Raw genomic sequence first — 26,184 nt, forward strand, 5'->3', positions numbered from 1 at the left:
GGTCCTATCAGATGTGTCAGAAGGTGGAGCTAAGCCCAGGTATCCCACCCCCTGCCCAGGAGAACCCTGCCCCTAGGTGGTCTCTCTCCAGAGTTTCTTAAAGCTCTGCTCTACCTTTCTCCCTGCTTTCTAAACAGAGGAAACTTCCAGGCACCTCCCACAGACCTCTGAGGTGATGGATGTAACTGTGGCTGCAGGTAATTACACTCAGCACTGGCTCCTCACACCAATCCTAAAAGTCTCTTCGGACAGGACGACTCATGGAGGGATCAAGGAGGACCGAGTGAGTGTGCACACAGGTCTAAGAGTGCCTAAGCCTGCCCTGAGCCAGCAGCCTGGTACCTGATTCTGGACTTTGCCCCCTGCCGTGGAAGGTAGAGAAACTGTCATTCACTGGACATTGAAGGAAAGAGTACCAGCCCTGCTCACCCAGGCATAACAGGCTCAGGGTGGGCACCCAAGTCCCACTTCAAAGCCAATGGTTGTTACATAACAAGTGCCTCCTGTTCACTGTACCTCCAGTGGCCTTCCCCAGGGGGCAGTGACCAGCACATGCCCTGATTGTTGGACCACTCTCTTCTTGCTTCCCTCCCTGCCTTTGACTCCACACTTCTCTGGAGAGTGCCAGGTTCAGCCTTTCTGTCTTCTATCCCTGTTCCCTCCCGAACCTCCAAACCATGCAGGTCCCTCACCTGGCCCACTTAGGGCAAAGCTGCCTCCACACCCTGTCCCTGGTACCTGAGGGTCCTCACGGAGATGCAGTACTTCCACATGAGGCCCCACACAGCACCACCATCACCCTTCATGCCTGGATCAGTGAGGTGCAGTGGCTGTGGGGGCCTTGCCACTGCCCTGGACCCTGGGCCTCCTCCAAGCCAGGGAATGGCTCTTGTCTTGAGCTCTCAGGTCACTTCCTTCTTCATGAGGATGAAAAAACAACAGTTCCAAAGACAAGGCAAGGGAAAGCCCTGACTCTCCCAGGCCACTGCAGGTTCCTGGCGGAGCTATCCCGGGCTGGCCTCTGTTGCTTCTGAAGGACCGACTGGAGCTCCAGACCCTGGCGGCTAAGCGTCCCTCACACTCCAGACCCCGTGGCTTCAGCACAACCTTGAGCCTGCCGCCTGCCAAGAGACAGGGGGTGGCAGAGGGCCAGGGGAGCAGTGAGTCACTGGGGCGGGATGGAGGGGGCGTCCACTACAAGGGAAAAGTGGGAGCTCTCAGAGCCCAGGGGCCGCCCTGTGCAACCAGAGGCCAGGGTGGGACTGGAGAGGCAGTTCTGCGGGAGGGAGGCTGTGGAGGCAAGGGCGGGCCCACATCCTCCACCAGTCCCCAGAGACCTAAACCCAACACCGCCCCGTGGCTACAGCCCTGCCCACAGGACTGAGAAGGGTCTGCTTTGCCGCTGGTTCCAGAAGAAGCCTGGATAGAAAGGGAAAGAAGACCAAACTAGGACTGTGCCTTTGGATAGCAGCCTGCTCCCAAGGACTCCACTGGATCCTGAGAGTTTCCCAGCTCCAGCCAGGACATGCTTTGTTACGGGTCACTAGCTGTGTCCTCTCCTCTCTGGCCTGTGTTCTCCTAATATACAAGAGCTCTAAGGAGCCTGGGGCACAGGGAGGAATCCCAACAGGTATGAGCATAAGCATCTGCTTTTCTGCATAAAGTGGATTTCAATAGCTTTTTCAACCATATACAGAAACTAAGGCACACAAGTCACAGTCCTGGAAAGGGAATTGAACCTGAGTGCCTGGCACTAGATTCTGAATGCCAACCAACCTTCTATAAAGCCACGGATGAGGCTAGACCCCTCTGGAGAGTGAACCATGGTGGGGCTGCACCCTTGGGGTCTTTCCAGACTGGGGCCCAGCTGGAGCCCCACCCACCTGACAGCTGCTCAGGGCCTGGTCTAGGGCTGGCAGCTGGGGCTTCCCAGGCAGGGGCCCCTGGGGACAGTGACTCAGGCTACAGCCCACTGGAGGGCTTTTTTTCCACCCACAGCCCCCAGGAAGACCCCAAAGGGCAGGAGGCCCAGGGCCTGCAAATAACTGTCCTGTCCGATGGGTACCAGAACACCAAGTCACTGGAGGCTCAGGGGCAGACAGTGCTCTGCCTCTCAGTTTGTCCTACACACATCACAGTCCTGCCTTGATTCCAGCCTGATTCCCACAGCAGAACTCCAGCAGCTACAGACTGTCCCTTCCCCAAACTGTGACCAAGTGTTTGATCTGAAAACAAGATGGCTCTCAACAAAGGCCTCCCTGGGGGTTCTGAAAGCCAAAAAACAAAACAAAACAAAACAAAAACAAAAACAAAAAAACAAAACCAATCAAACAAAAATCCCCTATTCTCCTTTCCACCACAGGAAGCTTCACAAACCATTCTTACAGGTCCTGTATGACATCAGGGCTCCCAAAAAGCTCTGGTCTGCTTCTGCTGAGCACTAGTGAAGGGAAGCTCACTGCCCTTTAAGGCTGCCCACCCCTTAAGGAGCCCCTGACCTAAGGAGACGGAGCTCATGGGCTCTTCTCAGCCTAGCTCTCCACAGCACACACAGCTTGCTGGGAATGCACTACAGCTGAGCTTTCGCAGGGCCTTGTGGGACAGGGACTTTTGGTTTTGCTTTCTCTGTCTCCCACCTGGGCACCTGTCTCTGCAGTGTACCACCTGTGGGCTCCTGGGTTAATATAACCACACATCTCCTCTTCCCTCCCCTCCCATCCCCACTTCCTCCTTCCCTCTCATTTATCACCACTCAGTGTGTTCTTCATTTATTGATTTCCCCTTCTATCCATCTCTTCATGTACCTCTCCCCTCTCTTCTTTCTTTTCCTTCTACCCACCCATCATTCTCCCATCCTCCATCCACCAATCATCCTCATATTCACCCATTATCCACCTATCAATCACCCGCTCACCTATCCATCAGATCAGCCTCTATCCAACCATCTACTTACCTACTCTCTTACCTGTCCATCAATGTACCCATCCTCCATCAATCCACCCACCTATCCTCCATCCATCTCCCTCCCATCCACTAACCCATCCTCCACTTACCTATCATCCATCCATCTATCCAGTACCTCTCTTTGCCCCAGACCAGCCTTTGGTCCCAACACTGACCAAGAACAAAGGATGTCAATTGCCACAGCAGCTTTCTCTTCCTTGCTGAGCTTCTGCCCAGCCTCCCTATCAGTACTCCGTGTCTCATACGGTTCCCAGATTTGAATCCATAGCTAGGAATAGCTGTGTCTCTGACAAATCAGAGGCCCTGTGTTGCCCACACTACTGGTCAGGCTTGACTTTCCTGTGTCTCCTGTTTTCCTTAGCTCAGGCACAGATGCTCTGGGCCTGGGTTTACTTGACACCATAGACACTAGCCACTAGCTGGGAATACAGCTATTAGTACCTTACCTACCTGCTCTGTAGCAGATACCAGCCAGGGACAGTGCAGGAGTCATTTTGTGCCCAAGAGCTGGTCAGACAGGGAGGATATCATTGTCAAATACCAGAGGCCAGAACCCTGTGGAGGGCTGACATCAAGAAGATTGGACCCCACTGCATTCTTCTTTATATTTTGTTCTCCTCCTTACCACAAGTTCCACATCTGCCCACTTTATAGCCAGTAAGCTAGGTCTAAAATGGGCATGGCTTCCCAAGGCCACTATCTCCTCAGTTTCTCTGAAGGCTGATTTTTGTGGGGGAGGCTTAGGGGATTCAGGACACTATTTAAGGAACTAAATGTACCTGGGGGAATGTCAGACTGAGACTATAGACAGAGAGGAACTTAGTAGGTCTACCAGAAGAGGCAAACTCACACTAGGTGTAGGGGCAAGCCATATCCTACACCTCTGTGGAGAGGCTATCTTCCTTCCTATTTGTTGGGGATGGTCCTTGCACATGCTTTGCCATGGCACTATACCCACAAACCTATGGACACCACTCTTGTCCATCCTGGGCCAAAAGTTCCTTTCACATCCACAAACATCTGTTTTTCTGTCCTAGGGAACTATGCAGTACAGCAGCTGTCACAGGGAGCACCCACTAGGATCTGAGACATGCTGGGCTCCCTGACCATTTCCATAATTGCCTTCCTTGTGTTCTTTAGCCTGGGCGGTTGGTAACAGTTTTTCCTCTTCTTTCTCTCTCACACTGCAGGGAAAGAGACCCAGGATTGTGTGCACTTTACTAGATTGTACCCTAGGGATGAGGAAACTGAGAGCACCCACTACGATATCCTGACCACAGATGGCACCCCTGCCCTGTAGAGGCTTGTCCCTGGGAACAGGACAGACTCTTTACTCACCTTGGACTTCCTTGTCCATATCTGAGGTATCTCACCTCTCTGCACCTCAGTTTGCTCCCACTGACATGTGGGAGCAGGAATCCCATCATCCTGGCCACAAGGCCACAGAGGGCAATATAGAACTGAGTGACCTTAGAGATGTGAGGTAACCTCTCGCTGTTATGGGCCAGTGCAATCTGGGCTGGAATGGAGTGTGCTCCATGAGAATCAGTTTTTACAGACAACTGAAGATTGAGGGTGAGTGTGATCTGGAAGGAGTGCTCCCTCCATCCTCCCAAAGGCACAGGGAGTCACAGCAGTGTGAGGTAGGGAAGGAGGGCAGGTCTGCATGGAAACTCTGTGGAGAGCTGTCCTCACCTTCAACCCTGACTCACATGGCCTGTGGAGTCACCACCACCCAGGCACAGAAAATGTTCCATTTGTTCCCTGAGGGGTGGTCACCACTAGGAACTGAGCCTAAGGGCAGGTTTTGGCTCAGGGATCATACACATTGGCAAGAAGAAACCAGGCCAGGGAGAATGATGGGTAAACATCCTGCTTAGAGGGTGAGGCTAACAGAGGTGAGTTTTAGGTGTGGACAATAGGCCCTCATTTCAATTTACAGCTCTAGTGATCCCCCAGTGAGATAACAAACAGCTAAACTGGTTACCTGCATTCTCTGCAGCTTCTTGTCCTTTAAGACTTGAGTGCCACTCCACCCCACCCCACTAGGAAGCCATCTCTGATTGTTCCAGTTCTATGCAACGCCTGTGGCCCTTCTGTGCCACTGCACAACTGAAAACACTGGGCTGAGAGAGCTGAGGGTAAAGAGGGGGCTATGCTTCAGGTCTTCTTGCCCCAGCATAGCAGGTAGCCCAGAGCAGTGGCTAATGAGTAAGTGACAGCTGAATTAATGAATGAGCAGTTCTCTCACTTGATCCCTCTGGCTTTCATTTTGCCAGTGAGGACACTGAAATCCAGAGAGGAGACATGACCTGCCTAGCATAGATCCAGGGTGGGGTCTGGAGCCAGGGCCTACGCACCATCTGGGTAGGCTATTTTCCAGCTGCTCCCAGGGGCCGGACGGTCAGGAAGTTTGAGGACAATTACATGGTCAGATGGAGTTTTGTTACTGGGAGGAAGTGGGAGCATAGACAGCTATGAGCATCCAAGGAAGCTGATCCTGGACCATGGTCACTTGGTAACTTGGTAACAGAACCCCTACCTGGCATCAGGACAGAACCAGAGTCCAGGACTAACTGAACACACCAGCAGTTGGAACCTGGTAGGCAGGGTCTCCCATGAGCCATCAGTGGAAACAAGAGATATCTTCTCTGGTTCTTTCCATCTTATGTACAGAAAAATACGGCATCCCAAGCAACATGGGCCCTAGCCCAACTTTTCTCTGCTAGGTGTGGAGGCAGAGAGACTGAGTGGTGCTCTGACTTGCCCATGGTCAATATAGCAAGGACACTGCAGATCTAGTTGCTGGCAGAGCCCTGGGTCTGAGACCTTGATCCTGTCATGCTGCTGAGCTATACAGACATGAGATCCTCAGAGCCTCATATCTACCTTGATCTTCACCCACAAAACAAGGAGAAAGATGAATCCAGGGACCTTGTGGGAACCAAGGCAATAGGAGAAACTGAGGCATGAGTTATCCTTCTCAAGGTGACTTAGAGAATTCTAACTCTAAATCTTGCCCCTCCCCACCCCTGCAGCTCTTTGAAACTCCAAGGGATTGAGTTTTGGCCAAGGCAGTGGTAACAGTGAAGCCTCTTCCTGTGAGAACTCATTCCCTGCTCACTATAGCCAGTGTTCTGTGCCTTCTGTTTTCCCATCCAAGTCTCTGTTACACACACACACACACACACACACACACACACACACACACACACTTGTTCAGGCCAGCTGACTGGTAGAGGCTCCTCTGTAGCCTTCTTCTCGATGTCCTTTCAGACTTCAGTGTCCTTTCAGACATCGACTTTCAGTAGACCACTATTGTGGTTTCATGTTTTCTTTTAAAACCACCTCACTTACAGCATTGGCCTGAGACTGGGTTCTCTCCTGTTGGGGGGAGCTAGCCACACAGAGAGAGTAAAGGACATTTATGGAAGATGATCTGCCAATCCTGAAGGCGGTGTATGCTGAAGGTAGGTGGAAACATGTAAAGATCAAGGGGAAAAAAGCGAGGATGGCAGCTGAAGCCTGGAATCTTGGCACCCAGGAGACTGGCAGGCACACCCTTGCAAATTCAAGGCCAGCCTTGGCTACACAGTGAGTTCCACGTCGGCCTGAGAGAAGGCAGGTGAGGAAAAGTGGGGAGGAGACAGGAGGGCAAGGGAGGAGAGAGAGGCAAGGAGTGGAGAGGAGAACCACGTGTGTTCCCACCACCTGACCAGAATGAACAAAAGCACAGTGACAGTGGAGACATTTCAGAGATGATTTGGAAAGTAGACCAAAACAAAAACAAACAAAAAAGTTGCATGGAGAGAGTAGGGAGACACTAGTATGGGGAGCCATGCTGGCTTGCAGGTAGCTGTGTGACTCGCTTTAGAGTCTTGCACAAAGTCTTACAAACAGCTTCCAAGTGCTAGCGAGGAGGAAGTCAACAACAGACAGCACACAGTGGCAAGGGAGCTGGTCTTCCCAACTGAACAAGTTTATGTTAAAAAGAAACTTTACCTCCCTCCTCTCAGTGGAAAAACTCGTGTCCTTGCTGCAAGTAGAAGGTTACCATGAAAACTAGAAGGTGCTACTAAGTTTCAGCAAATACGTTTCCTGCCAACATGCTACTGACTTGACTATGGTCACCTCCACGTGCCTCGGACTTCCCTGACCGTGCCATCTTCCTGTGCTGCTGACTTCCCTGACCAGGACACCTCCATGTGCTGCTGACAACCCAACCATAGCCACCCTGTCACAGCACTGCCTACAGGTAAGGCCACACACCTTCTGCTGAGCAGAGAGCAGCCACCAGCCTGAGGTAGGGGATAAGATCATCCTAACCTGGCTCAGGAGCTTGAAGTGGCCCTGTCAGGTGGCTGAAAGGGCTTAGTGGGGGAACTCCTCAGTAGGGCAGGACACATGGCGAGTGTGGGATGAGACTCCAGAATTCAGACTGGTTACCCCATACTTTGTTTCTGGAGCTAACCTCAGGAAACAGTAGACAAAAGTCTCAGGTGCTAAGTAAGCAAGTTAGGTAACTTGCCAGAGAAGGGAATCAAGGAAACAAAGCAGGGTGATGTGGAAGGGGAGTAGACAGTGGCATTACCTCAGACCGGATGACAAGGGAGGCACTTGAGCTGAGGCCTGAGGGAGAGGAGGAATGAGGTACAGGGCTCCTGTAGTGTCTCATGAGCAGGTGCAGGGGACTTTGCTACACACACACACACACACACACACACACACACACACACACACGCACGCACGCACACTCTTAACCATTTGAAAGTAAGTCAGCCACCAAGACCCTACAGCTGGGGTGTGTCTTTCATAAAGAACATGCTAGGACATAACCACAGCAGGACATCTGTACAGATTCAAGGAGACCAGCTTCTCTTCAGGTCTCAGGAAAGCTACCAGCTGACCTAGTGACCCTGACCCCTGTTTCTGACTTGTGTACTATGCATACAAACATTAAAGGAAGAATGCATTTCAAAAGTGGCCTTCCAAGGAAAACAGTCAGCTGATCATATAGGGATGGATAGCCTTACACAGGGGACCCTACTTGTGTACTTTGTCTTCCTGGTCCTGCAGGACACAGATAGGTCAGCTCAGGGCCAGCAAAAATGTGAGGCAGGGCCACAGTGGAGCCTGATACATAAGGAAAATGTGCACACCACTATAGACCAGGTATCCTGATACCACATCTCTCTATCATGCATCACTGTACTATACATTCCTCTGTGCTGTGCACACCTAGGTACCACATACCCTTATGTACCACATACCTATACATACTATGTACTTCTATATACCTCTCACCAAGATGCCTCTCATGCTCTGAGCCAAGGGAACTGAGTTTGTGAAGTGTATAGCCTACACTATGGATCTGCTCACATGTCACTATCAGCCCTGCAGGCACACGAGGCCCTCAGGCATGGATACTGTGGCCTGTTCAACTGTTCCCATTACACAATGACAGGGTGGTGAGACAAGCCACAGCGTTATTTGGTGGTTGGGTATTTTGGCATCCTCCTAAATTCCATGTTTGGGTGAATGTTCTACCATCTCCCCGATGCTTCCACACACAGAGCACGTGGACTCTGTACTGATTGGGTCTGTACACATGTGCTCTGTGCTCTACAGCCTCAGGATAAGCTGGAGATGGGACCTCATGCCCACTTCACAGAATAAGATGGAAGCCCAGAACTGGTTTAGAAGGACTGTATTATGGTTTGAATGTGTTTCCCAAGTTAATGTCCCATCCCCAGAACAATAGTGTTAGGGACTAGAAAAAGTGATGTGGTCCTGCAGGCCCAACCCCTCAGTGGAGCAACGCTGTCATCCTGGGAGCAGGATGTCTTGGGAGTATGTTCCTGAGAAAAAGATGAGCCCCATTTTCCGTTTTCCCTGCCTGCCTGTTGTCTGCCATGAGGTAGGTACTGAATGTGACCCCCTGAACCCTGGGCTTCCCTCTTTCCAGGACCGTAAGAAGTGAGGCTCTATTCTTCATGAATGATTCTGCTCTAGCACAGCTGAGGTTGACATGAGAAACTCCTTTTCTCTGAGTTCTACAGAAGTTCAAACCAAGATGCCAGTGGGTCTGGTTTCTTCCAAGTTCTCTCTCCTTGATTTGTAGACAGTCCTGGATCATTGTATCTATATGCATATGTATATGTCGGTACCCTTGTGTATGTATATATCCATCCATCCATCCAATCCATCCTCTGACCTATTCACAGGATTACAAAGCTGATAAGTATAGGCCCCAGAGTCTGTGTTTCAGTCAGCACGTAAAGGCAGGAAAATGATGGCATCCCAACTGAAGGGCAGGCAGGCAAGAATCCCCTTTACTGAACCTTGTCTATTAAGGTCTCCATCTGACAAGGCAAAGCTACCAAATAAGAAAATCCACCTACTGTTTTTGACCCACAGATCAGATACTAACTTCATGCAATGTGCCCTTGAAAGCTCATCTGAATGCTTCCAATGTAACCTTCTGGCACCTGCGGCCCAGTGCAGTGGACACAGCCAACCCTCACAGCAGCGTACCCTGTGTACATCAGCTATAAGGAGATGGACTGGGGTCCATCCTAATCACTCCATCTTACCTTGACTCCCTTAAAGACCTGATATCCAAACCAGGCCACACTCTGAAGGAGTTGAGGTTATAACTCCAATACAAGAAGTTAGAAGGATGACAATTCAACACATAGAAGGCCCGCAGGGGAGGCGTTCTCCTTCTCTGCACCATCTGGGCATCTATGTTGGCATGATCTTCCTGCTGCTCAATTTAGCAGTGACCAAAGGCAACAAGTGTCTCTTGTGGTAACTTGGGGAGATCTTGGCCAGCAACAATGGCCCCATGCATTCGATCTCCCTGAATTCAATACCACCTTTCCACCTCACCACCACAGGAAAATTGCCAACACAGAAGACAGTGCCAGAGCCTGGCCTGGCCCACAGTGCCTCAGCCCAAGGGCTGGTTCCACATATCATTGGGTAAGGTGGTAAGGTTAGAGAGGCCAGGAGACCCTTGTGTCCCCAGAGGACATGGGTTCCTCTCTCTACCCTTGCCTGCCTTGTATTCATTCACCAGGCTGGAGATGTGCCAGCACAGCATTTCCCAGTCCCTGGTAGTTTAGCCAAATTGACTCTCTGCTTAATTTCCCACCTGACTACCACCCGCCTCTAACACACACTGGCCAGAGAAGTCTGGCCAAAGTGCCTAAGTGAGAGGGCAGCTGGCCAGAGCCTGAAGCACTGTACACTGCCCTGCAGCAAATCCCTTCCGCAGAGAACCCCCTTCAGCCCTAGTGAGCAGATACTGGGTATCTGGAGGCCTTCCCGCTTCTGCTCCTGTGCATGAAGTGATGGGGCACTGCTTGAGCATCCATAATTAAACCACCCTGAGACTTAACCCCACAAGTGGAGGGACTCAGCTGTGCAGGCCTTGTCCAGGGCTGTGAGCCTGCACTTGGGTATCCAGAGTCAAGTTTCCCTGCCCTGGTTCCCAAAGGACTTTTCCAACTTCCTGCTGAGTCCCTGAATTCCCAAGTGGCTCCATGACCCTCTGTTCCCTTGCCTGTGGCCTTTCTTTTCCCTTGTTTCCCCTCCCACCCCACCCCTGCGTGCTCTCTCTCTCTCTCCACCTCCCTCCCTCTCTCCCTCCCTTTGTCTTTTCCTCCCTCCCTCCCCACTCTCTACTTTTCTTTCTTTGAGACAGAGTTTTCCTGTGTAGCTCTAGCTGTCTTGGAACTGCTGTGTAGACCACACTGGCCCCAAACTCAGAGATCCCTCTGCCTCTGCCTCTGCCTCTGCCTCTGCCTCTCTCTCTGCCTCTCTGCCTCTCTGCCTCTCTGCCTCTCTGCCTCTCTGCCTCTCTCTCTGCCTCTCTGCCTCTCTGCCTCTCTGCCTCTCTGCCTCTCTGCCTCTCTGCCTCTCTGCCTCTCTGCCTCTCTCTCTGCCTCTCTGCCTCTCTGCCTCTCCTCTGCCTCTCTGCCTCTCTGCCTCTCCTCTGCCTCTCTGCCTCTCTGCCTCTGCCTCTGCCTCCTCTGCCTCTGCCTCCTCTGCCTCCTCTGCCTCCTCTGCCTCTCTGCCTCTCTGCCTCTCTGCCTCTCTGCCTCTGCCTCCTCTGCCTCTGCCTCCTCTGCCTCTGCCTCTCTCTCTGCCTCTCTGCCTCTCTGCCTCTCTGCCTCTCTCTCTGCCTCTCTGCCTCTCTCTGCCTCTCTGACTCTCTCTCTGCCTCTCTGCCTCTCTGCCTCTGCCTCTCTGCCCCTCTCTCTGCCCCCTCTCTCTCTGCGCCCCTTGCCCCTTGCCCCTCGCCCCTGCCCCTGCCCCTGCCTCCCAGAGCTCAGTTTAAAAATATGTGCCACCACACCTGATGTCTGTGGCTTTCTCCATAGCTCCTAAGCAAGTGTCCTGTTCACACTCTTGTTTTCAAATCCTTCCCCAGGACATACCGCCTTTCCTTGTGAGCCTGGTAAGTCCTCTTCTAGCTCCCAGCTCTGCAGTATAATTATACTCAGCTTCTTCCCTTTCTTGGAGGAAGTGACTTCTCTCTTTAGTAGTCACCTTGGTCTGAACTTAGAACCTCACTGATAAGAGCGCCTGCATTTGCTGAGGACCAACTGGGTCTCAGGTACCCATTCCCTTTCTCCCCACCAGCAACCATCCTTAAACTTATTTCAGCTTAGGGACCTGAACATCACAGGAAGAAAGTGACTTGCTGTTATCACCATGGTTGTCTCTGTTTCCAAAAATTCCCAACACCTGCATTACCACATAGGCTCCACAAGAACCCTGATCCAGGCCAGGAGGTGCAGAGTCTCAATACCCTCCCACAGCGGGCAGGACCTTGTGATGGTGCAATGGATGCAGGTGTCTTCTGAGGTCTGGACATACAAGATGACAAAGATCCTACTGGGTTCTTCCTCTCAGTCACCCTGTTATACCACTTTCTAAGGCAGTGGATCTCAACCTCCCTAATGCTGTGACCCTTTATACAGTTCTTCATGTTGTCACGACCCCCAACCATAACATTACTTTTGTTGCTAATTCATAAATGTAATTTTGCTACTGTCAGGATCACAAGGTAAATATGTTTGAAGATAGAGGTTTGTCAAAGGGGTCGTGACCCGCAGGTTGAGAACCACTGCTCTAAGGTTGAGGAAGCTTGGATCACAGGGAGAGAACCAAATAGGCAAGATAGGAGTGGGGATGAGGTCAGGGGTGCTTCTAGAAAACCAACCCCAGGCCTCAAGATGCCCCAGGAGACAGTAAATAGAGCAATCTCTGCTCAAAAGAAAAGAACCATTGGTTTAAACCACTAGGTTCTGCATTCATTTGTTATACAGTCACAGCAACTACAATATTACAGTGATCCGGGAAGTGTTCATTAGCACTGGGTAAAAGCCCGGGAAAGCTGATTGCATGCCACCTGTGACATCAGGAAACTAATTCCCTCTGGTCTCAATTTTCTTTCTGGTCTGAAATATGGGGAACCAACCGCATCACCTCCCTATTTTCTCTCTGTTGGGTTTGGGGTGGAAGCAGATAAAATTCATTTCAAAGACAGAAACTTATCTTTCTTTTATTTCTTCTAAGTTTTTAAAAATTTGCATGTGTTTGTGTGTCCAGGTATGCACATGTGTGCATCTGTTTGTCTGCATGTGTATGTGTGTCTGATAGTGTGAATGAGAATAGCTTCCATAAATTCATATATTTGAAAGCTTGCTCTCTAGTTGGTAGAACTGTTTTGGGAAGGATCAAGAGGTGTGGCCTTGTTGGCGGAGGTATGCCCACACCAGGCCCAGTCTGACTCTCTCTGCTCCCAATTAAAAGATAAGATGTAAGCTCTCAGCTACTGCTTCAGCACCATGCCTGACTGCCTGCTGCCTTGCTCCTGGTCAGGATGGTTGTGGACTCGCCCTCTGAAACTGTAAGTAGGTCCCTAGTTAAATGCTTTCTTTTATAAGTTGCCTTAGTATTGATCTCTCTTCACAGCAATAATAACTAAGGCTCTCTCTCTCTCTCTCTCTCTCTCTCTCTCTCTCTCTCTCTCTCTCTGTGTGTGTGTGTGTGTGTGTGTGTGTGTGTGTGTGTGTACACCATTGCCTGTGGATTACAGAGAAGGGTACCAAGATTACTTGGAGCTAGAGTTATCAGCTATTGTGAGCGTCCCAACATAGGTGCTTGGCACCTAACTCAGGTCTTCTAGAAGAGCAACAAGCACTTCTCTCTAGATTTTTCTTCTTTGTGGTCCCCACTCACCCACTTGCCATGAAGTTCTGGGCATAGAACCTTGGCCTTGGGCATGCTAGGCAAGGTTTCAGCCACAAAGCCACAAGTTCATCCCAGCAGTATTTACTAGACAAGATGTCACTCACTGAGGCAACACAAACACTTAAGACCTATATCTCAGTGATGGGGAGTTTCTACCATCAAAGGACTGCATGGATTCTCATGAGCCTGCAAAGCCCCTCAGGTTGCACTGCTCCTGATGGACAGTGAGAGCCAAGACCTGAGACCTGGCTAGCAGCAAGTACTTATGTTCCCTCAAATCCCTGCCAGACCCCTTTTCAAGCCACGCCCCAAGAGCCCTCGGAGCCCTATAACATGCACATGGTTGGGGAGAAGCCTTACAAGTTAGTGTTTTGACTTGTAAAGCCCAGGCTTCAGGAAGGAAGTGAACCACTGGTATGCTGTGAGCTGGTTCCCCTAACCATTGTGTTTGGAGGAAAGGGTACAAGGCCAGCATGTAACAGGGTAGGGAACCCTGAGGTCCCTTTCCTGGGGAACTGGAATTCCACAGTAGAAGCTTAGGTGAGTGACACTACAACACACTGTTGAATGCTGAGAGCCTAGAGGCAACTCCACACCACTGACACACCTCTTTGTCTCACTCTTCCTCTTAGTCTTTACAATAAAAACACCACAAGGCTTCTAATACCCTGCTTAGCAAGAATGGGGAGCTAATGTTCTCACTCATGCTGTCACAACCTCTTTAGAAAGTGACCTTGCTAAGCCCAGCAGAGTTGAAGGCTCTCACTCACAGACTACCCTGTACACATCCACAGGAATGCCACAGCTAGGAAACACAAGAAAAAAATGAATCACTGCCCTGACTATAAATTTGAACATGCAGCTGTTTGTGTAACAGAATTCAATACACCAACATAGATGAATGGAGGGGGACCATGTACAGCAACATGATGAATCTCACTAGTGAAGTATTGAACGAGTGGGTTGGGGTTAGAACTCAGTGGTAGAATACTTGCCTGGTGCATATGAAGAATTTTTCTCCCCAGTATTGAATAAATACACCTTAAAATACTGAATGCACAAAGCAAGTTGCATGTTTTTTGGTTTTGTTTTTGTTTTTAAGCCAAGGTCTCCCTACATAGCCCTGGCTGGCTTTGAACTAACAAATACAGCCCTGCTTCTGCCTCTGCCTCTGCCTCTGCCTCTGCCTCTACCTCCCAAGTGCTATGACTTGAATTCACCTCCACGCCTCACAACTAAGAGTGACTTGCATACCCACATTCAGTGGTACTGTTCATAACACCCAAGGCAGAAGCAACTGCAGTGTCCCCCCACCCCCCAGTATATAAAAGCAAAATTGGGTAGAAACTTCTAGTATATTGAGCTTTAGAAAGGAAGGCAGCTGTGGCCCATGTTAGACTGCAGGCAGACCTTGGAGACAGTATACCAAATGGAATAAGAAGTCCCTCAAGGATAAACATTTGAGATGGGGTCCCAAGAAATAGAAAGTAGCACTATGGGGCCATGGGGGAGGGGTGTTAAGAATCAGTGTTTAATGGGGACAGAGTTTTGATTTGGGAAACTGGGAACATTCTAGAGATGAATGATGGGGGTGACTGCACAAGGGTGAATATATTCCACAGGGCACAGTGAATTAGTTACCATGGTGGCTTTTACTGGGCTCAGTGGTGCACATCTGTATTCCAAGTAGTTGAACGCAGAAGCAGGGGGTGTTTTGAACCCAGTTCAGAGCCTGCTTTGGCAGCATAATGAAATAATGAAGCTCTTTGTTTTTTGTTTGCTTGTTTTTGAGACAGGGTCTCATCATGTAGCTCTAGCCATCCTGGAACTCACTATGTAGACCAGGCTACCACAAACTCACAGAGATCCACCTGCCTCTGCCTCCTGAGTACTGGAATCAAAGCAGGTTTTATGTTATGTATTTTAACAAAAATATTTAAAGCAAATAGCAGAACATACTGTTGTGTACTTCAAGTTTAAAATGTGGAAACCCATCTTATGTACTAGCGAAGTTACCAAACTATACCTGGAAATGCAGGCTCCTGACCTGAGGTTCTGTTGGGCTCTAGGTCTAGGATGTAGGCAGGATAAGACTTGAGAAGCTGCACAGGGCCATCCTCTGCCAGAGGACAGAAAGTTCTTCCTTTGTTTCCTCTGTATCTGGTTTATTTCATTATCAATGCCCTCAGATCTGGCCAGCCAGAATACTTGGGAGAAGGTCCTTGGTCCTCTCACAGATGAAGAGTCTGTAGCTTCCCACCCACAGCAACAGAAAAACCAGAGGCATTCCTCAGCAGTTCAGTATAGTTTCTAGTTAAAGAAGTCACAAGTTCCAACCAGACCCAGCCACTGGCAGGGCTCCAGAATCAGTCTACATTAACTTAAGACCACTAATGAAGAATAATTAACAGCTTCAGGGGAGCCTGGCACACCCTGTGTTTAGAAGTGGCTAATTATGCATTGTCTGCACAACACCCTTTTCATACTCTTTAAGTTTTGGGTCGTAGTTTTAAACAAGGAAATATGGCATCAGGCGAAAAGCCAAGTGGCTGTGCTCAAAGCCTCTGTGAGGAGAGCCGCTGGGGCTGCACAGCTACTTGCTAAGCCTCACTAGGTACAGAGCCTCTGGCACTTTCATGCACTTTTCCATAGTCCCCAAAGACCTGCTAGAGGTGGGTTTAGCAGATCTGGCCACCTTAAGAGAGTGCCCAGTAGAGCATCAGAGAATGAGAAAGAGATTTCCTGAAGCTCCTGGCCAGGCAGGAGCTGACTAGGTCCGAAGTCCCTGTCCATTTCCATGATACACATGATGTGGCTGTGGCGAGCAGGGCATGGTGCTCACCACAGTGGATAGCCACCAGCACTTGGTGAGCAGCACAGTAGCTTCTCTGGCCCTGCTTACCTTATGACTGTACTCCTAACTAGCCTTGTAACTACAGCCAAAGTATATCCCCCTGTGTCTCAGTTTTTTTAACCCACATAGTGGGGTGTGCCCACCTCCCTCTCCTCAGATCAGTGCCTTCAATAGAGAGTCATAGGCAGCAGGTGTCAGAGCCTCATTATTTACATCACTGTCCTGCCTTTCTTTGTAACCACTTCCCTAATCCTTCCTCCTCACGTTTGAATAGTCTAAATATACAAGTACTGTCCACTGCCAGCAACCAAATCCAGTGCCTACCCCCAAGGCATCATTCAGATGTCATCACCAACAGTAAGCCTTCCTAGCTCCTCCTGGAGGACTCCATGCTGCAGAGTCTTGCAGCTATCCATCCCTGCCTCAGCTTTCAGGCTTGTTAGTCGGTCTCCTTTGGCAGGCTGGGAGCCCTGAAGGAAAGGGCATATGCACTGAATAAGAACCTGCCACATGAATGGGTGGGAGGGGCTGCTGTTGGCTTGGTCTTTCACGCTTGGACCATGTGGCCCTGAGTGTAAACCTGAGTTTGCCATAGCCAAGATCCTTAGTGGGTTCTCTAGTGATTTACAGTACAACATCCAGCCCTGATGGTGTCATGTGGCTTTTCTCATGTCCTGAAGGCCCTCAGTCTTTCAAAGCCTAAGGGCTAGTCCTGTGTTTTGCCAGCAAAGCCCTTCAAACATGCAACCCCCCACCCCCCGCTATAAGAGTTCACTTCTGGGAGGTCCACTCAGACACAGCCTCTCTGTTCTGCCAGGGCTCTGATCACAAGCCTTCTACAGCAGACAGGATCTGCTCCTCTTCCTCTCTACCAGACCCCAGCATATATGCACGGTCTGAAGCTATAGATAGATAACTAAAAAAGTCTGTCTCAGAACAGAGAGACCTGAGTTTTAATCAACAGGTCACACAAACACAGCTCTGTGTTTGTGTTTCACTTATCTCAGCTTCGTGAAGGGCTGTACTGTCTTTTTTGCGGGGTGGGGGGCTGAGATTAACAAGACTATAATGCTCCACCCACATTCAGTAAGGATCAAGCACGGGTGTTCCTGGGCACACAGGGCATTCAGTCCTGGAGGGCTAACATAACCTAAGAGACAAAAGTCTCTCCAGCTGCATGGACTGTGGGTGCTGAGGCTCTGATGCGAGCACCTAGAGCTCATGTGGCTGGAGTAATCAGATGCAGGACAGGCCTCACTGCTTGGCACTCACCCAAGTATGAAGACTTCCTTTCTATGGTGGTTGTGGAACCCTCAGCACTCTCTTCCAAGAAAGCCCTCTAGGAGTGAAAGCAAAGCTTCCACACTTTCCCAGAACTGCATGCATACTAATGGCCATGAACTCCACAGAGTGTGAGATCAGGAAAAAGTAATTCCCCCAGAGTAGACGAAATAGTTTGTTTCTTGAAGTTTGTAATTACAGCCATTCATGGTCCCGGCCATGACCACATGGTACTCTACTGCAGGACACAGCACGAGTAACTTGAGCAAAGTGTGCATGGAGACCATAAACACACACACACACACACACACGCACGCACGCACGCACGCACGCACGCACGCACGCACGCACGCGCGCACGCGCGCACGGGCACAACACATTTAAATACTTTATATATACTTTCCAAAGATATAAAGACTCACAATTCCACCCCCACCACACACACACGCATACACACACACACACTCAGGCTTTCAGCCTCTGTAGGAAACAACACTCAAATCCCACTTATTACAGTTGTCAGGTCCAAATCCCTGCTGATGGGGAAATGGGCTCAGAGAGGACAAGTGGCCTGTCCCAGGTGGTACTTGGGAAAGACGCTCAACTTCAGTCCTCTGACCTTTGGGTCAGGTGGTCCCTAGTCTTCCATCCCAGATCTGTGCTGAGTGATGGAGTCAACCAATTCACTTGTCACAGCAACCCTTCCTACTGAAAGGAGTATGATGACTACAGGTCAGGGCTACTCTGTTGCTTTCCTGGGAGCTAGACCTGTTCAGCACCTCCCTGGCTCCCTGGGTTGACACAGCATCAAGAATTATGCAGCAGGCTATACTCTAGCATGGTCAAGGAACCATGCCTTTGCAGAACCCCTTCTAGTAGCAGGCTGGAGGGAGAAGAGGGATTGTTAAGCCAAGTTGCAGAGTGGACCACACTAAGTGTCACCAGCATTCCTGGCCAGTGGTAGGGACCCTGAGCTGAAATAGGACAGTCCTGTAGCTGGGCCGACTCGGGGTAAACTTTCTTTCTTGATCCCATTACCCTCATGGCCTAGGTCCTCTGCAGAGGGGATCTGCTTACCTTTTATACGCCCCATGCAACGGCTGCAGGCACAGGAACTGCCAGTAATCCAGGCAAAAGGCCTTGAACTTGAGCATTTTCACTTTCCAGTCTCTAGTGGACTGCAGTGGTGTCTCCAGAGAGACACAGCAAGGGGGCTGCTAGGAGGTGGAGGCCTGGCTGCTGGTCCCTGCCGCGGCCCCCACTCACATGGCCCAGCCTTGCCTAGTACAGCTCACACAGTGCGCGCCTCCAATACAAAGAGCAGCAAGCACAAAAGCCTGCAGCTCATCCGCGTGCACGCTCTCACTGGGCAGGCTCACGCTGCTGCTGTCTCTGGTGCCCAGTGCTTCTGGGGGCTCTCTTGGGGGTCCCCAGAGCAAACCAGGGCATCCCTGGCTATGCTGATCTGTGGGGGCCCCCAGCCCATCTTCCTGAGGAGCCTGTGAGTGATGGCTTCTGCAGCTGCTCTGCCAGCTCTTTTTCCAACTAGGCCGGGGTTCTGATGGCGAGCCAGTGTCCACCCACCTGCCTTGACTGAGTGGCAGGGACAGGGCAGGCTGGGGGTGTGGAGCAGGGAGGGAGGGAGGGGTCCAGGTGACAGACAGACACTTGCCTCTGCTGCTAGATAAATTATGTGTGGAGGAATCCCGGCCTGGCCTGCAAGACTGAAAACTCACCACGTAGCCACATGGTGCTTGCGGTGGGGGTAACTGGGCTCTGAAAGGCAATAGGAAAGACTGACAAGGCCGCCAGCTCCGTTGCCCAGGCGACAGGAACACATTGATAAAATCTAAAATGGAACCACAATGACAGCTGCTCATTGGCTGCTGGAAGAGACTCCTGTAGCTAATGAGGGATGGTGGGAGGGCAGTGGCTGGGCTGAGGGGCCATGGCCAAACAGGGGCATTGTTTCCCAGGCTGAGTCTGGGACTCTGTGGGCCATGAGGCCTGGTAGCTACAGGCTAGAAGCAGAATCCATCCTCTGTTTGTCTCTTTTGCTGCCCTTTGGTTGGTTGGCTGGTTTCTATATCAACCCCAGTGGCCTATTCCTCACATACCAGCCAGTGACCTTAATGCATCATTTTGGTTCCAGACATCAACATGACCCCCCTCCCCGCCCCTGTCCTGCTGCACTCAGAATAAAGGCAGGGTTCCTGACCAAGCAACTGCTGGACTCTCTGCTAATGGTCTGACCTCTCTGGTACCTGAGCACAGAGTCCAGCTGTCCCCTTTTCCCCTGATGCATCCTTCTAGCCCTTTGTGGGGTTCCCTCTGCTAGGAATGCCTCATACCTGATCATATCCCCATTATGACTCAGATGCCTACCTTTCCTAGATGTCCCTAAAGCAGCACAGCCTCCCTTGTCAGCAAGTGTGATTCCTCCTGGATGCCTGACTCTTTGTGTCTGACCCACAGCTTCCTTCATCAGCTTGGAGTGCCCCCAGGGAGGGACCACATCTTTCCATCACTGTCTGAGCCAGCAGCTGCTCCACCATCAGCAGGGGAAAGTATGAGAACCTTAGAAGGCAACTGGGAAAAATCTCAGAACCCAAGGGACTTTCCTAAGTGCCACAGTCACTTGGTCACCTCAGGCTCCAAATCTGTATCAGTTCGCATCCCTACAGATGAGGAAACAGGCTCAGGGAACATCCTATGTTCAAGATGTATATACACAGAGCTCCAAGTCCAGCAGCTAGGAGAGACCTGAGGCCCGAAGAGCCTGAGCTCTGTGCACCCTGAGTTGGAAAGCCCAGCTCCTATGAGCAGAGTGGGGATCCATCCTGTACAAAGTCAAGCAAGGCACCTGGCCTGGCAAGACAATTTCACCTGCGGCCACCAGCAAGCTCCCCATCAGAGATGACTTGTCACCAATGTGTTGCCACCTGGGTAACGCCTGGAGAAGTGTTTGGTTGTCACCAGCAGTGCTGGTATTGAGGGATGATTAGATGCTACCAATTATGCTTCTCAGTACAGAACAAGGATCCTCAGCCCTGACTTCTCTGTTAGAAATGCTGGGCTAAGAAAGTGGGTCTAGAGAGTGGGTCCAGGGGCTATCAGACTGGAGGGATGCAGGAGCCAGAGCAGGTTCCACTGCATGCACTGGCCTGCGAATGGGTAAGGGGGAGGCTTACACCAGCATTCTCAGAGCTGATTCTCAGAGCTGAGCAGGGCCTCCTGCTTCATAAGTAGGAAGACGGCTGGGGTGCAGGCAAGGATGGGGAGGTGGCCATCTGCCTGAGAGATGACCCTGTTTGCCAAGGTGGCTTATGCTGTTCCCTTCCCCCACCCAGAGTGGCACCGCCCCCTTCCTGGGACAAGGATATTGGCTTCTCTCTCACGCGCGTGTGTGTGGCAGAGGAAGCTGGCTATGCCTGTGAAAGGCGGCAATTACTGGCTGGGACCTTTGTTTCTGATTTCCCAGGCTGTGGAACTTTTAGAACTTTGGTGGGGTGGGGCGGGGCAGGGTAGGGAGAGGCTTGTGGCACTCTTCCACCAGAGCTTGAAATGCACTTTCTCAGGGGCTGGCAGACCCCTGCCACTTAAGACGGCCACAGAGGCCAGGTGGCTGGAGGGGTCAGTGGAGCCCTGGGTCCCAGTCATGGCTCTGGTTCAATGTTCCTAACTTCTTTAGGTGTGTCTTTCTCATGTATAGAATGGACACACTGAGCTGGCTCTGGCAGATCCAAGGGGGCTGTGGATTCCAGAGCAGGTCACATATCACAGTCAGGTGACAGAGACTTCAGCAGATGTCATTTAGCATCTGCTTCAATGCTGTGCTGCAAACATACCGAACATGCTCCACCTCAGGGCTTTTGAACTAGCTGTACCCAGAAGAGATACCGATCCCATCCTGCCCACCAAGGCTAACCAAGGCTAACTCTCCTCAGAACTACTTCCCATAACTTCCCTCTGGCCACCCAGTGCCATTTACCCTTTTCCTTCAGTCCTTGCCATGCCCCTCCCTCCCCAGCACATCACACTAAGCAGTGGAATCTGGGCCTTTGTTGCAAGGCCCTGCCACATAAAAGCAAGGAGAGTAGTACTGTAGCTGAGGTGTCCTCAGGAACCAGGGTGGAATGGAGGATTGGCTACCTGAGCCTTCCTCTGACCCCAGCTCTGCCATCTAGGAAGCAAAGGGCTACCCTGGTCATGGCCCTGCCTGGTCTGAAGAGAGCTTGGGCTGGCTTTGATGTGAACTGTAGAGCCATACTCCAGCCAGTAGGGGACTTGCTCAGCCCCACCCAGCCCCCATGTATACTGAATCAAGAGCTCCATCCACCTTTTCTTCCCTTCATTCCAGAGCTTTCTGGCACTTCCTTTAGTAGGCCCCCATGGCTGTTGGGATAGCAAACGGGTTCATGCAGGTTGAGACACTGTTCTTAGCAACTCCACTGGGTTCTAGAAAGTGACAGAGGCCCAGCTGCCCCCAGGAGTTTCTTGAACTTTTTTCTCTGGGGCCCAGCATACCCTGCCATGGATACCCTCAGACATGAGGGTATATTGAGCCAGCTTGGGGTGGCAACTGTGAGTGTATCCAAGTGTGAGCATGGACTGTGTAAGTCCAGAAGTGGATATGATCCTGGCTTGCCCTAATACTGCTATGTGGAAGTCCATGGGCAAATGTCTGCTTGGGAGGAACCAGGACTAAAAATGTTCTGGATCTCATGAAAGCAAGAGTCTGACAAGCACACGAGAAACAGGTGTGTCAAGTGTGTCACACATGTGGGTAAGACTGTGACAGCATGTACATCGGAACCCCAAAGGCTCAGATCCCAGCTCTGTCTGGTAAACATTAAGCAAGAAATGTCTGTCATAGAGCCACAACTCTCCTGTCTCACTGGGTGTCATTAAATGAATCTGCTATAGTAGTAGGTGCACTGTAGTATACATATACAGGATTGTGTACATTACCAAGTGTGTACCACACAGCTCTTGGTCCTCACATCTTGGGGCAATGCCTAGCTCTGGACATGTGAACAGAGGCTACCCCCTTGCTATGTGCAGGTATGAAGGCCAGGAATTGCCCACTACAACTTTCATATTTCTATATAGCATCGCCCTGCTTAGTGTGCCCAGTGATGGGTTCACATCATATAAGTCTCTAGTCCAAAAACCCAGTTCCTGAATGACCACATCTCTGATCCTGGCTCCTGCACCCTCAGTCCTGCACAGACTGGGCCTTTTTCTGGGAGTGGCTCATAATACAACTCCAAATGGGACAGCCAACTTCAAATCCCACAACACAGTACAGATGCACCTCAACTCCAGTCACATCAAATCAACACATGCACGGTTCTCAGAGCCACTCCTGCCCATGACACTGGGAGCAAAGCTCTTCAGGCCCCGGCAAGGGCAGGGGCCCAATATCTAATTTTTCTTTGCGTAGATTTTGGCTTTGTTTTTGAGGCAGAGTGTTAAGAGTCTTGCCTACGTAGTCAAGGATGATCTGAAACTTATCTTCTGCTTCCATCTACCAAGTGTAGGAACCACAAATGTGTACTACCCACTCTTGATTTATAGAGATGGAACCCAAGACCTTCTGCACGCTAAGCAATGGCTCTACCAACTGAGCTGCATAGTGTCTAATAATCTTTTTGGTGAAAATGGAGTGCACTCTTTTTGAAGACCCTGGATAAGAACATTGGGATCTGAAGCATACAGAAACAGCACCATGCCCCCCAGCGCACTGCCAATCAATGGAAATTCCAGGCTCTTACTGACTCCAGCTCTGGTTGTCATGGGAACTGCCTGCTGCAGGCTGCTCCTCAGGGAACCCCAGCCTTGGATCTTGTTAACAATCAGCCTCAGCACAACCTGACCTCCAGAGGACCTTAGTTCTGCTCTTGGGGAGGCCTTGGGCTAAGCCCTTGCTTGGGAGATCTGCTTTAATTGTATGTATTTTCTGGGAGTATATCAGCAGGACCTCTGGTGTCTGGGGGAGCTGGAGCTGGAGTGTTCTTCTACTAAGAAGGTCAATTTTTACCACCCCCAAGAGTTCCTCTCCACCCCGGGTGCATTCAGAAAAACGTGGGCCTTGATGGCCCTGAGACAGAAGAGGCAGATGCAGGACAGTACCTGTATCGGTCAGTGGAGAGGCTGCTTCCAGTTTCCAGGGAGCTCCTGGGGTAGTAAAAGCGAGACAGGGTTACTAATGGTTCCACAGCAAGTCCCTTGGCACCCTGCCCACTCAGGTCACATGGGTGGCCTCAGACAAGAAACCATGTGCTTTAACCTCCCTCTCATGTCCCCAGAGGTTGCACTGCCACCCACACCTCAGCCTGGTGCTGGCACAAAGCGTCTTTGGCAATGTCAGTCCATTTGTTTCCTTCTCAGATGGGGAAACCAAGGTTGGGGAGAGGACATAGTTCAGGTAGGGTCAAACAGCTCTCAGGTCTGGGGTTTGTTTCCCCCAAAGAGAGGATGTGGATGCTGGGAATCATGATAGAAGGCCTTGTGCATAAGCAAGCTCCCACAGCTGAGCTGCATCCATTCCTGGGCTGGGATTTAAATTTGCATATAGTTAACAGGACACTGCTATGATCCTTCCCCTACAATGTCCTAACCAGGCTTTACATCCTCCATATTGAGAGAGAAAGCCCAAGCCCCACTCTCTGTCCCAGTCCACAGCCCTGTAGTCCAGTTCTGGGCCCCATAGCCTGGTTCTCAACTCCTTTCTTTCATCAAACTGCAGCTGTGTTAATGGTGTATGATGAGGGACTGGCCACGCTAGGATCATATCTTGACCCCTTCATGTACCAGCCGTGAAATACATTTGGTGTAAGTCATTTCCCATCCCATGTCTCAGTCTCCCTGTGTGTAAAAAGGAAAGAGACATGAAGCAAGTTTGCCCTGCTCAGGACTATACTCCACATTCTCCCCTGTGCCCTACAGTGCTGGGCTGAGGGGGTCCGGTTGTCACCTTCTACTGGTCATGTGGGAACATCTGCTAGCCAAGGGCAGTTCTGCTGTGTGTGGTGTGAATAAAAATGGCTCTCATAGGCTCATATATTTGAATGCGTAGCCACCAGGGAGTGGAACTATTTGAGAAGGAGGTGAGATCTTATTGAAGTACGTGTAGCATTGGTGAACAAAGTAGGCCACTGGGGGTAAGCTTTGGGGTTTCAAAAGCCTGTGTCCTGTCTAGTCCCTGTCTCTGTCTCCCTCTGTCTGTCTCTCCAACACCCCTCCACACACACACACCTCTGCTTATGGATCAGGATGTAGCTCTTATTCTCCAGCACCCCACCTGCCTGCTGACATGCCTCCTACCATAATAATAGACTAAGGTCCCGAAACTGTAAGCAAATGTAAGAGCCAAAGTTAGGTTTTAAGTTTTTATTACTGTGCCCAAGAGATCCATAAAACCTATAAGCCCTTTGCCCAAGGACAGATCCTTCCTGAATTCCTGGGGGCTATTTATGTAAGATAACAGGCCACAAGCTTTCGCTCCCATAAACAAGTTTGTTTGACCCAAATGGCTGGATGTGCTTGATCACATGTACGTGGAGGTGCATAGGCAGAAAGCTTGCCCCTGACTGGATGTAGGCAGGAAGTGCGTCAGGATATATGCTTGCTCCTGATTGTATATAAGTAGGACGTATGTAGGCAAAACCTATGTTCAGAATATATGATTTCCCCTGACTTGACCCAGTAGGAAATACGTAGCCTTAGAGGTTTGTCTTTATAAACCTCTGCAAAATGTGACTTGTGGCCATTTTCTGGGAACCCTGGAATGGATCTGGCCAGGGTCTATCTTCCTGGCCAGTATTTAATGCAAGCTTCCTTCAATCATGGCTCAAAAATTGTGGTAATGATCTTAATCTCATACACTGGGATTAACACAAGCCCTCAATTAAATGCCTTCTTTTAGAAGAGCTGCCTTGGTCATGGTGTTTCTTCACAGCAATAGAATAAGTGACTAAGACAGAAGCTGACACCAGGAACTGGGGTACTGCTGTGACAAGTGTGACCGTGCTGCTTGTTAGAGGAATGTGGATTTGGATTAGGAAAGCAGTTGAATATTATTTAGAGTTTTAATGGGCTATACTAGTAGGACTATGAAAGACAGTAGTTCAGAGAGCAATGTGAATTACAACAGCCTAGCTCAAGAAGTTTCAGGGGGGAAGGATATTAGTAAGTGGTCAAGGGGCCATTTTTGTGATATTTTGGCAAAGAATGTAGCTGCTTTTTGCCCTCACCCTAAAAATCTACCTGAAGCTACATTGAAGAGTTTTCTAAGTAATGGCAATGGCAGAGGAGATTTCAAGACAGCCTAGAATTGGCTGTGTTGCATGGTTACTGGTGTCCACTCTTATGTATATCTATAATGAAAAGGAGAAGGTGAGCAAGGAAAAAATACAAAATGTAGTTTGAGGAGAAAAGTAGCACCGGGAAATGTAATGTTGGAGCCAAGGCCAGTGTTCAAGGAGATAAAAGAAAAGCCTAATGCTAAATGGAATAAAGAGAGCAGTGACCTCAGGGCAAGACCCCACTCAGCTAAACTTCAACCTGTGAAGGAAACCATCAGCAACAGAAGCTGATACAATGTAACTGAAGGAAGAGGCCAAGTTCCTGGGCAGCTTCTGTCTCAGTTCTGACTTTAGAGTCAAGATTTAAAAAAAACAGGCTGTGCAATCCCCTTCCACTGTTAATGAAAGTTGCTGAGGCCAGGCCTGTATTAGGAGTGTCCCTGTGGAGAAGTCAAGAGAAGGCCGCTGCATAAAGTTCTGAATGTAAACCCTCAGTTGCTGGATTGGGTT

The 26,184-nt window shown here is 50.3% G+C and overlaps 1 protein-coding gene across 9 annotated transcripts in view; it reads right to left on the reverse strand.

The window, feature by feature from the left end:
- Positions 1 to 26,184, reverse strand: part of Iqsec1 (IQ motif and Sec7 domain ArfGEF 1) — a 316,986-nt gene that overhangs the window by 102,131 nt on the left and 188,671 nt on the right. For 3 of the 9 annotated variants that reach the window (XM_034512266.2, XM_034512269.2, XM_034512270.2), the window contains exon 3: positions 23,501 to 23,545. The exons of 3 other annotated variants lie outside the window; for them this stretch is intronic. In XM_034512266.2, coding sequence (XP_034368157.1) covers positions 23,501 to 23,545 — 45 coding nt within the window. Of the gene's footprint in view, positions 1 to 738; positions 1,106 to 18,442; positions 18,535 to 23,500; positions 23,546 to 26,184 lie in introns of those variants that run through there. 3 more of the 9 variants (XM_076940109.1, XM_076940110.1, XM_076940112.1) reach the window with 3 other exon arrangements.

The sequence above is a fragment of the Arvicanthis niloticus genome, chromosome 9 (genome assembly GCF_011762505.2).
Source record: "Arvicanthis niloticus isolate mArvNil1 chromosome 9, mArvNil1.pat.X, whole genome shotgun sequence".
Classification (NCBI taxonomy): Eukaryota; Metazoa; Chordata; class Mammalia; order Rodentia; family Muridae; genus Arvicanthis; species Arvicanthis niloticus.